We start from the raw sequence: 12,513 nt of genomic DNA, 5'->3' as shown, positions 1-12,513 counted from the left end.
ATGCACCCATACACAGACACACACACATACACACACGCACGCACGCACACACACACACACATACGTACGTACGCACGCAAACACACACACTCACAAACACACACATGCAGGTATGCACGCATATACACACACACTAGGTCACTGTTATTACATAATACTCAAACTCTTACATTGTGCGTAGTCCACAGTCTTTACAAGAGCTACATACTACATACCTATTCATGGAGAAAAGTCCTAATTACAGTACACCATTGTACATGACCAAAGCATAACTTCAGCCTAAGACACTGACCAGCGACCGACAGGAAATAGCAGGGAGCTTGAGGGGCAGAAATCCCAACACAGGGAGTCCAATAGATAACTACTGAGAGAAATAACACCGTCTGTCTAGTGGCCCTACAATCAATATTGTCACTGAAGAATGGCACTGCTACAAGACCCAACAGAAACTCAGAAAATAGGTGTGTGTGTATGTGCTTGCGTGGGCAAGTGTGTGTGTGTAAACATAGAGAGAGTGCTGCAGGAGATAGAAAGTGTGTGTGTGTAAACATAGAGAGAGTGCTGCAGGAGATAGAAAGTGTGTGTCAAAGAGTCTGCAAACTGTCTTCAGCCACAACAAAGTGTTTTGATTACACACTGAGATAGAAATATGTCCCTGGGGGTCTGAGAATGCTTACAAAGGAAGAGGAACAAAAAAGGTGACTTCACCTGGGTAAAATCTGCCGTTATAAGCTAGGCCTACATCTACAGTAGTGGTATTTATATTATTATTCAAGCATAAAAGACTGAAAAACAAACGTCACCAACGCCCCTAATAGGCCTACTGCAAATCAATAAATATTTAGATGTCAACAGAAGTAAGAATACAATCTTCAATGTCAATGACTATTCTGTTTTTATGATAGCCTGATATATACATATATATATAAATTTATAATTAGAAGATTAGGAGGTGACAAGGTGAAAATCATCATTCAAGTTTGTCACTTCATCAATAAAGGCGGGAATGTAGCTGTCACGCGCGCCACCGCCAATTCCCTGTCGATATTGATGAGCCCCAGGTGGTCAAGCATCTCGTGACAACCGAATGAGTGGCGCGCAGTTACATCCAAGAGATGACACGTTTTCTGTCGCATTTCAGGAGTTTTCGAAACTCCAAAATTTGCTTGTAGAGTGTAACTAAAATACACTGTTTATTATTCAAGAGTCTGGTTTTGTAGGATCCGTTTTTCTATCAATGTGTCATTCCAGAAACCTAGAAGGTCATCTCAACTGCGACGGAAAAGAGTAGACGTGTCCTGTCCCTAAAGTTAGATATGGAAGATGGCTTCGGTGAGTAACCAGGTTAGCACAATGAAAAACAAATGGACTTTCGTTGCCCAAAAACGACCGAAGAGCTATTGATAGGCCTATTTGTTGTCATCAAACGCTGTAGTCATTATTGAAGTGCATTATATTGAAAAGATTCGCAGGTTTGTCATAAATTACCCAAATGCGCTTATTTGACAAATGGCAATCTTCATTGTCTTTAGGACGAACGATATAATAAAACTGAACTGCACAAGCAGGGGAAGGTCAATAAATGAGGGAAAATTAATAATGGTTGTATTAATAATGGTTGAATTTTAGAATAGTCCCATCAAATCTAACGCCAGCAGTAAACAGAACAGAGCCTTTGCGAGTGACCATTGTGTTTATGGTAGAATGAGCTGGCTCCAGTGTTTGGCTAATATAATTTATCCATCAATGCCACAATTACCGAAGTGAGAAAATAAGTTATCTTTTCAAATCAAATGAATGTCTACCTTTTAATTTAACCTTTTAACATTGTATAATACGCCTACGTAACCTATCTTCATAATTATTAATAAAGCGCTTTCTTGTAGAACAAAAGTAGCCAATAGTATTTCAACTAAGTAGAACAGGGGACAGAAAGTGAATGTTTCAGCACTACTGGTATCAGTGTGTAGGTGGAGGTGTTGTAGAGAGGAGAGCACATCTGGCTGAGAAAGAGGCGAGGGAGAGTTGAGTGGGTGGGAGGGTTCGGGCCGTGAGTGTTGCCTATGGCAGCTCCCCTTTCCGTACCAGTCTCTACAAGGGGGCTGTCTGTTACCCTACTGATTTATACCACTCTAATGTCAAGGGAAACACACACACACACACACTAACGTCAGGGGGAAGCAATGTGGAAACTGTGGCATAAACACCAAATACCTTAAGAGCTCAGAGATTATGATTCGGCGTCTGGAAAGGATCGCACTCTGCTGTACAGAGCGCACACACACACACATACACTCACACGTGCACACAAAGGAGCAATCTCAACCACTGAGAGGGCTTCTGTTATCTCGCCAGTGACCTGCAGCTTGCATTTTTTAGGCCAAAATCTCTTTCTTTCTTTTTTTCTTCCCTCCCTGCTCTCTGTGTTGGCTTTAGGTAATTGTCCCTGGGTCCAGAACTCTCTCTTATCACTTCTTGTTCTGCTCTGGAGTTGAAAACCTGATTTCTGTGGCTTGGGTGACAGGGGAGTACCGATCTTTAGAATTACTGTACACTGTAAAAACAAATAAAGTTATATATTGAGATTCAGTCAAAATGACTCATTTTATCTAGCCAAGTCCACTAAATTTGCTACATTTGTTGTGTTGCCAAAAAACTCACTCAATGTATAAACGCATTAATTTTAAGTTGAGCTATACATTTTTTTAACTTACTTTACTCAACTTAGAAATTCACACCCATGAAGTCAAAACAACTAAAGCAACATAATAGTTGTGCTGACAAAACTTGTCAAGTTTAGATAACTACAACTTATCAAATCGTCTTAACTTATGAAGTCAAGTTGAATCAGCTAGGAACTATGTGTTGCCTCAACTTAGAAATTCATAACCATAAAGTCAAACCTACTGAAGCAACATAAGTTGTGTTGACAAAAAATGTCAAGTTAAAATGTCTTGTTGTCTACACTTATGTAACTGTAACGGAGGCCACCCTAGCGGTGGAGGTTTCAGTGAGGTGACAGACACTTCAATACGGAGCAAACCAAGTACCCCTCACTGCAGTGTGCAATTCAGGGGTGGGGCTCAATGTGGGTGGGGTCAAATGTTTGACCCCGCCCACATTTAACCCCGCCCACATTTTCGGGGGGCCATCTGAGGTTTGACAGTTACACACTGAATACAAACACACACATTTGTGCAAGGCACACGTTGAATACAAATGCATTTCATTTTTGAAGATCTTAAGTAATATTGTATAAAGTGGTACCAGCACATGTGTTGTAACACTGTTTGCTTCCTGCTATTTTTGAGACAAGCTACTGATATTGTTGCAGTGAACAACAGACTTGTTATGTATGTCATGTACTGTTAATATTGTGTTGATAAAAGTTAACTTCGTAATGACATTTTTCATTGAGCATATATATAATATATACAGTTACTACCTATCCTGATTTATAATGCTATTTACTTTCCTCATGAGAATGGAGACAGACTATACCATATAGACATACTGACAAGCTGAATGTGCTTTGTACATTAAGTTATACCAGCTCCAGTAAAGAGATCAGAGACTTCTGACTTCTACGTCATTTTTACTAAACAACATAACACAACACATAACACAGTCCCTCTGGGGACTGTTTAAGGGCCTCTGGGTGCTCTTCAAATCAAATGTTATTAGTCACATGCGCCGAATACAACCGGTGTAGACCTTACAGTGAAATGCTTACTTACGAGCCCCGAACCAACAGTGCAGTTTAAAAAAAATACAGATAAGATAAGAGATAAAAGAGCAGCAGTAAAAAAATAACAATATATAAAGGGGGTGCCGCTACAGAGTCAATGTAGTACCTCAACATCGGTTAGTTGAGGTAGTATGTACATGTAGGTAGAGTTATTAAAGTGACTGCATAGATGACAGAGCGTGGCAGTGGAGAGGGGAGGGGGGGGGGCAATGCAAATAGTTTGGATATCCATTTGACTAGATGTTCAGGAGTCTTATGGCTTGGGCTTAGAAGCTGTTTAGAAACCTCTTGGACCTAGACTTGGCGCTCTGGTACCACTTGCCGTGCGGTAGCAGAGAGAACAGTCTATGGCTAGGGTGACTGCAGTCTTTGACAATTTTTAGGGCCTTTCTCTGACACCGCCTGGTATAGAGGTCCTTGATGGCAGGAAGCTTCTCCCCAGTGATGTACTGGGCCGTTCGCACTACCCTCTGTAGTGCCTTGCGATCAGAGACCGAGCAGTTGCCATACCAGTCAGGATGCTCTCAATGGTGCAGCTGTAGAACCTTTTGAGGATCTGAGGACCCATGACAAATCTTTTCAGTGTCCTGAGGGGGAATAGGTTTTGTCGTGCCAGCATCACGACTGTCTTGGTGTGCTTGGACCAAGTTAGTTTGTTGGTGATGTGGACACCAAGGAACATGAAGCTCTCAACCTGCTCCACTGCAGCCCCATTGATGAGAATGGCGGCGTGCTCTGTCCCCTTTTACCTGTAGTCCACAATAATGTCCTTTGCCTTGATCACGTTGAGGGAGAGGTTGTTGTCCTGGCACCACACGGCCAGGTTACTGAGCTCCCTTTAGGCTGTCTCGTTGTTGTCGGTGATCAGGCCTACCACTGTTGTGTCATCGGCAAATGTAATGATGGTGTTGGAGTCGTGCCTGGCCGTGCAGTCATGAGTGAAAAGGGAGTACAGGAGGGGGTTGAGCACACACCTGTGAGGGGCCTCTGTGTTGAGGATCAGCGTGGAGGATGTGTTGTTACCTACCCTTACCACCTGGGGGTGGCCCGTCAGGAAGTCCAGGATCCAGTTGCAGTGGGTGGTGTTTAGTCCCAGGGTCCTTAGCTTTTTGATGAGCTTTGAGGGCACTATGGTGTTGAATGCTGAGCTGTAGTCAATGAATAGCATTCTCACATAGGTGTTCCTTTTGTCCAGGTGGGAAAGGGCAGTGTGGAATGCAATAGAGATTGCATAATCTGTGGATCTGTTTGGGCGGTATGCAAATTGGAGTGGATCTAGGGTTTCTGGGATAATGGTGTTGATGTGGCCCATGACCAACCTTTCATAGCACTTCATGGCTACAGACATGAGTGCTACGTGTCGGTAGTCTTTTAGGCAGGTTACCTTACTGTTCTTGGGCACAGGCACATTGGGGTCTGATTAAAACATGTTGGTATTACAGACTCGGACAGGGAGAGGTTGAATATGTCAGTGAAGACACTTGCTAGTTGCTCAGCACATGCTCTCAGTATACGTCCTGGTAATCCGTCTGGCCCCGCGGGATTGTGAATGTTGACCTGTCTAAAGGTCTTACTCACATCGGCTGCAGAGAGCGTGATCACACAGTCTTCCGGCACAGCTGGTACTCTCATGCATGTTTCAGTGTTATTTGCCTCGAAGCAAGCATAGAAGTAGTTTAGCTCGTCTGGTAGGCTCGTGTAACTGGGCAGCTCTCGGCGGTGCTTCCCTTTGTAGTCTGTAATGGTTTGCAAGCCCTGTCACATTCGATGAGCGTCAGAGCCGGTGTAATATGACTCGATCTTAGTCCTGTATTGACGATTTGCCTGTTTGATGGTTTGTCGGAGGGCATGGCAGGATTTCTTATAAGCTTCCAGGTTAGAGGCCCGCTCCTTGAAAGCGGCAGCTCTAGCCTTTAGCTCAGTGCGGATGCTGCCTGTAATCCATGGCTTCTGGTTGGGGTTTGTACGTACGGTTACTGTGGGGTCGACGTCATCGATGCACTTATTGTTGAACCCAATGACAGACGTGGTGTACTCCTCAATGCCATTGGAGGAATCCCGTAACATATTCCAGTCTGTGCCAGCAAAACAGTCCTGTAGCTCAGCATCTGCTTCATCTGACCACTTTTTTATTGATCTAGCCACTGGTGCTTCCTGCTTTAATTTTTGCTTGTAAGCAAGAATCAGGAGGATGGAATTATTATCTTGAGGGTCCACTGGCCGCTGTTTAAGGACCTCTGGGTGCTCTTGAGGGGCCACTGGATGCTGATGGTATGTCAGGTGCTTCAGAAACTGTGCTCTGTTGATTTATTGTTGCCGTGCAATAGCAACATTTCTACAACTGAAGCCACACTTGAATTGTTAACTCTGAAGAGAGGAATAACAGTAAAGTAACAAATACGATTCTCATTGTAAGCATTTAGCTAGCTCACATGCAAAAGGGTGCAATTGCTAATTAGCTAGCTCACATGCAAATGGGTGCTAATTAACGCTATGTTAACATTGGTGTGGTAGTTGGTTAAATAAAACAGCCTACCTGTCAAGAGATGCGTTTCAGCTAAAGCGTGCCTATATGAGCTGTTGACATGTTGAGGGTTGCCTTTTGTCTGACTCTTGCCGTTTGATAATTCCAGTAAAACCGTGTTGTATTCCAGATGTCATTAATATTTAGACATGCACACAGACATGATCAAATAGCTATATTCTTTGTTCTCTCTGTTAGCTAGCTAGCTATATATCAATGCATTATTTAAATTGTGGCCGTGAATCCGCCATAGAAATATAATGAATATAAGTTCCGGTAATATGGATAGCCAAACTATTGAACAGTTTGGATTGTGTATTGATGAAGCAATGGCCGAGCTCGTTTCGCATGGCCCGGTGCCCTGGGTGGGTGGATATTTCTCTTTAGGATCAATGGAATGGTTGAAAATGAGCAAACCCTGCACGCTGGAGCACCGGGCCATACAAATGAATTTGCCTGAAATGTTAGTGGTCAAAACCTGTCAAGGGGTGCGTAACTGGTGGCAGGGAAGTCAGACACAGGAGAGCAGAACTAGGTAATTTCCGGAGCAGTTTAATAGTAAAACCAACGGCATAAGAAAAACAAAATATGGGCACAATAATCCGATGCGCATCAGTCAAACAAATGTGCACAAGCACTTACAACAAACAATACCGCACAAAGACATGGGGGTAACAGAGGGTTAAATACACAACACTTAATGAGGGAATGAAAACCAGGTGTGTGGGAAAACAAGACAAAACAAATGGAAAATGAAAAATGGATCGGCGATGGCTAGAAGACTGGCGATGTCGACCGCCGAACATCGCCCGAACAAGGAGAGGCACCGACTTCGGTAGAAGTCGTGACAAAACTATTAATCTTGGGGAGACTGGGGGAGCGGGGTTCTAAAATGCAATAATATCACGCAATTTTAGCGTTTATAATATTGTCATATATTTTTTTATGCAGACTAGCTCAATAATAAGTGAAACTTGACAAATTATCCAATGGATTATGATAATTTGCTGGTAAAAAAAGGGGACGTTCCGGGGGCCTCCCGGGTGGCGCAGTGATTAAGAGACTCTGGGTTCGCGCCCAGGCTCTGTCGTAACCGGCCACGACCGGGAGGTCCGTGGGGCGACGCACAATTGGCCTAGCGTCGTCCGGGTTAAGGAGGGTTTGGCTGGTAGGGATATCCTTGTCTCATCACGCAGTGCGCGCTAACCAAGGTTGCCAGGTGCACGGTGTTTCCTCCGACACATTGGTGCGGCTTCCGGGTTGGATGCGCGCTGTGTTAAGAAGCAGTGCTGGGTTGGTTGGTTGTGTATCGGGGGACGCATGACTTTTAACCTTCGTCTCTCCTGAGCCCGTACGGGAGTTGTAGCGATGAGACAAGATAGTAGCTACTAAACAATTGGATACCACAAAATTGGGGAGAAAAAGGGGTAAAAAATAAGAAAAAAAGGGGAGGTTCCAAAAAATTTGTTTTCACCCCTCTATTTTAATTTGCTCCATGAAAAGGTGGCCAAGTGTAGGGTCATCACTATTTAACATAGCCACAAAATCATAGACCCTGTCTACATTTTCTCTTCTTAAAATAAGATTTTAAACCTAACTCTCACCTTAACCACACTGTTAATTTTGGTTTTCATTTTTACGATATAGCCCATTTTGACTGTGGCTGTTTTATCAAATCAAATCAAATTTATTTATATAGCCCTTCGTACATCAGCTGATATCTCAAAGTGTTGTACAGAAACCCATCCTAAAACCCCAAACAGCAAGCAATGCAGGTGTAGAAGCATGGTGGCTAGGAAAAACTCCCTAGAAAGGCCAAAATCTAGGAAGAAACCTAGAGAGGAACCAAGCTATGTGGGGTGGCCAGTCCTCTTCTGGCTGTGCCGGGTGGAGATTATAACAGAACATGGCCAAGATGTTCAAATGTTCATAAATGACCCGCATGGTCCAATAATAATAAGGCAGAACAGTTGAAACTGGAGCTGCAGCACGGCCAGGTGGACTGGGGACAGCAAGGAGTCATCATGTCAGGTAGTCCTGAGGCATGGTCCTAGGGCTCAGGTCCTCCGAGAGAGAAAGAAAGAGAGAAAGAGAGAATTAGAGAGAGCACACTTAAATTCACACAGGACACCGAATAGGACAGGAGAAGTACTCCAGATATAACAAACTGACCCTAGCCCCCCGACACATAAACTACTGCAGCATAAATACTGGAGGCTGAGACATTTTATCTTGTGGAGACCCGAGTGTAGGCTACAGAAAAAAGTTGTTTGACTCTCAGACAACTTGCGAATAGGAAGAACTTTGCAGCAGGTGTTTCTGATTAAAAAACATTGCCATGCTGGTGGTTGGTATCATTGAAATAAAACCCAGCCCTGAGACAAAACAAGGGATGAAAATAATTTGCACGCCATCTCATAGGATAAGAAACATAAGACTCACGGAAACATCAGAGGTCAAACATTCGGACTTAGCACTTCAAGCCCAAGTATATCATACTTTGACTAAAACGATCACTTATTGACTTACATCGTTGTGCAGCGCTAAAAAGTGGCTTTCTACTAGTGTGGGAGTTTAACCTATGAGGAGTACAGTTAGGCTATGTTTGCAAACAATTCTTTTAACTTCTAGAAATGTCATTACCAAAACCTGTGCACTTGAATGGCAACAATGATCAGAAAATGCATGATAAGAAACAGTAAATGCGGCACCACAAACAAATGAATTGCCAGCGAACTCTCAACCATTTTTTTCTCTCTTGACAGGCTACATCGGAAGCACCGAAGGATGAGGCATCATACACATATTATATGCAATAAAGGAATGTGCATTTCATAAACCCGTATACCATTTCCATGTCTGGTTGTTTAATATGTAAAGTCAGAAATACGTTGTCACGGACTGACACCTCCGTGACAGTAACTAAGTTGAATCACCAAAGATCAACATTTTTACTCAACTTAGAAGTTCACAACCAAAAAGTCAAATAAACTGAAACTAAACTGTATCTGCTGTATTGACAATATGTGACAGATGTCAGATGACCAAATTATTTTGGGGGGTTCATTATAATAATATCCAGCATGCTTTGCAACCGTTCATTTTTACATTTACATTTTGGTCATTTAGCAGACGCTTTTATCCAGAGCGACTTCTGTTAGTGTATTCAACAAAGGTAGATAAACAACCACATGTCAAATGTTTCTGTAACCGCTACTGAGAATGTTGTTGTAGTTAAAGTGGTTTGTTGGTTGGTTAACGTTACTGAGTGGACTGCCAGTTTTGAAACTGGTAACAAAGTCCACACATGAGCAAGAGACAGATGGGAGCATAATGTTCCCTTCTGTAATCTCTATTATGTCATTGTTAGGGTTATTTAGTCAATGTGAATATTGTGAACTTAACTTCATAGTAGGTTAAATTAATTGAAAATATGAAGTCATTTAAAAATTGAGACTTGTTATCTCCACTAAAATGTAAATTGATTCAACTATAATTAGGTTATACTGACAAACTAAAGTTGACTTGACTTTCTTATATTAGTCAAAGTACGTTTGGTGTTAGTTAGGATAACTCTACATTTAAAATTTGACATTGATTCAACCTGGAATAATACCTTATTCTGACAAATGGTGAAGTTGACTTAACTATCTTCTGTCAGTCAAAGCAAATTTGGTGTAAGTTAGGATAGATTAAATGTAAAGTTGATACAGCTTGAAAAAGACCATGCAACTACATGACTGGAAATAATAAGTTGAAACAACAAATATTTTTTTACAGTGTATTAGTATTTTTCTCCAGTGGTTTGGTGAATAGCCTTGCCCTCCTGTCTTATGGTAGTGAGCATGTGTAAGCATCCGGTTCACAAAAACTCTTTATTTATTTTGCTGTAAGCAAGTGTGACCGACTGGGTTTGAACCTTGGTAGCACGACTACATTAGCCCACTGAGCTAAGCATTAACCCGGGGAGCTAAAGGTCTTCAGGTCTCGGTCTAAGTGTAGTTCACATCGGAACCTCCCGTTCGGCTTCAAATGTCTGGATACTTGAGTATTCTGTTTTGAAGGAAACTAAAGGAGGGATAGTGGTGGTGAATGTATGTGTAACAGTTTTTACTTTTGCTTTTGTGTGTGTGTGTTTGGGGCCCTCTGCTCGCCGCACGCCCCTTGCCAGCTAGGCTTCTCTCCCAGCCTCTGAAACATTAATGCAGAAAGCCGATTACCAATGCCATCACAGAGCCTGGCGCTCCATGCCTATTGATTTTCCTTCGACTCTACCCCCCTTCAAACAGCCAGAAGGAGAGCAGAACCCTCAACCCTCTCCTCAGGGCCAGAGCTCCCAGGCCTCCTAGGTCTCTCTCCTAGCCTATCTGCTCTTTACCTCACTACCTACCCATACAGCACCACTGATTTCTACTGAGACTTTAGAGAACCTACACTGACTATAACCCAAGGGCTGCAGAAAGAGAGGAGGTGGTATTGGGGGTGGAGAGGGAGAGAGGGATGGAGAGAGTGGAAGAGAGTTAGAGTGAGACAGAGAAAAGGAGAAAGAGCTGGATCAGGCTGATCAGTATTCAGGGTTGAAGGAGTGGGGGGGATGAGGGGTGTGTGGAGGTAAGGTGTGGGGGGGTGTAGCACCCCAGAGAGGCCTCGCTAATCAAAGATGAAAGACGTTTGGGGGTCTGGTCAGACAGCACTCCACTGCTCCCCTCTGGGGGGGACACACATACCAGACATTCCATTGAGATTTCCAATTAGTACATTATTGTTATTGAACACTTGGAAACAACATGGAGGATAGTTGGCCACACTGAATATCGATGACTCTGGCACTGATGATTTTGTAGGCACATTCTATGGCAGCACTTCTACACAGTGGCAGTTCTGTGTCAACTAAGAGTACATGTTCACAGCCAGAGTTAGATAATGGCTACAGTGTGAAGAGCTCATCGTTTGGGACTCGAATGTGAAACTCCCTGGTGTCATTGTCTCTCATGAATATACAGCTTGTTGGCGTGGGCGTGTGTAAGTGGATATTATGCTATTGGAACATGATACAGATATAGAGAGCCTCTACATGGATGGTCCAAGTACCCAGCAGTGCAGCAGCAATGACTGTTTTCCATATTGTCACAGCAGAATTCATGAAGAGAGCACGTTGTGACAGACAGGGGTAGTCTAAGTGGATGTACTTTAGGGCTGGGCGATCTATCCAATTCATTTGATTAATTTGAATGTATGTTTTACCGTGTACAGAATTGTTGTCACGTTGTCTTTTTTTTCTCGTCTCCTTTTGTTCTCTGTGCACCTTCCCATTTACACACACCAAGCCCCTCCTCCTGCCACTCCGAACAACAAAGATGAGAGATCACTTCTTCTCTGACAAGCGGTTTCAACTCGCTATTTGTGTTTGAGGTTTGTTCCAACAGAATGGGTCGTATGGGCACTGAGACACATTGAGACATTATTTTACTGTAATGGAGGAGACGTTAACCTGGAGACTGAAACACATTTATATTATTTTACTGTAATGGAGGAAATGTTAACCTTTCTAACCATACCCTGTTTATGTCTCAACTACTCCGATTGAGAGCGGAACAAACACTACTAAAACGAGAGTATCGATAAACATTGATTCTGGAAATGTAGCGCTCAGTTTGTTGCACGTAGCATTGCGGTACTACGTAGTTTGTGTTTTATAAATGTGCAATAAGCATAAAACACAATTATTTTAGGAATTACGAACTCGTTCTCATTCTGAGAAATAAGTTAGCAGTGTTGTAGACCACATATTGAGTGTGTTGGTCTTATCTCGGTGTCTGATACATTTTTACTTGGTCTTAGAAATCATCATTTCTTCCTGAGACCACCTGTGATTATCAGCTCCCATTCAGTCAGTGCATAAAACCGCTTTGCCAGACCAAATATCCACACTTCTTTTATGACATAATATCTTATGGCCTATCAAATCCTAGGGTTCCTAGCGGTTAAGAGCATTGGGCCAGTAACCGAAAGCTGGTTTGAATCCCCTCTATGAAAAATCATTCGATATTCCCTTGAGCAAGGCACCTAACCCTAATTGTTCCTGTAAGCTGCTCTAAAAAAGAGCTTTGGCTAAATGTAAAACATAAAAAAATGTGAACATCATTATATAATATATACCATTTAGCAGATGCTTTTATCGAAAGCGACTTACAGTTATGCAAGTATACATTTTACGTATGGGTGGTCCCAGGAATCAAAC

The 12,513-nt window shown here is 42.7% G+C and overlaps 1 protein-coding gene across 1 annotated transcript in view; it reads left to right on the top strand.

The window, feature by feature from the left end:
• The first annotated feature begins 1,057 nt into the window (after positions 1 to 1,057).
• bnc1 (basonuclin zinc finger protein 1) overlaps positions 1,058 to 12,513 on the top strand; it is a 70,096-nt gene continuing 58,640 nt past the window's right edge. The window contains exon 1 of the mRNA XM_031812484.1: positions 1,058 to 1,332. Coding sequence (XP_031668344.1) covers positions 1,324 to 1,332 — 9 coding nt within the window. The 5' untranslated portion in view covers positions 1,058 to 1,323. The remainder of the gene's footprint in view (positions 1,333 to 12,513) is intronic.

Source organism: Oncorhynchus kisutch, unplaced genomic scaffold, assembly GCF_002021735.2.
Source record: "Oncorhynchus kisutch isolate 150728-3 unplaced genomic scaffold, Okis_V2 Okis03b-Okis08b_hom, whole genome shotgun sequence".
Lineage (NCBI taxonomy): Eukaryota > Metazoa > Chordata > Actinopteri > Salmoniformes > Salmonidae > Oncorhynchus > Oncorhynchus kisutch.
The sequence above is the reverse complement of the archived record's forward strand: the minus strand, read 5'-3'. Positions and strand labels throughout refer to the sequence as shown.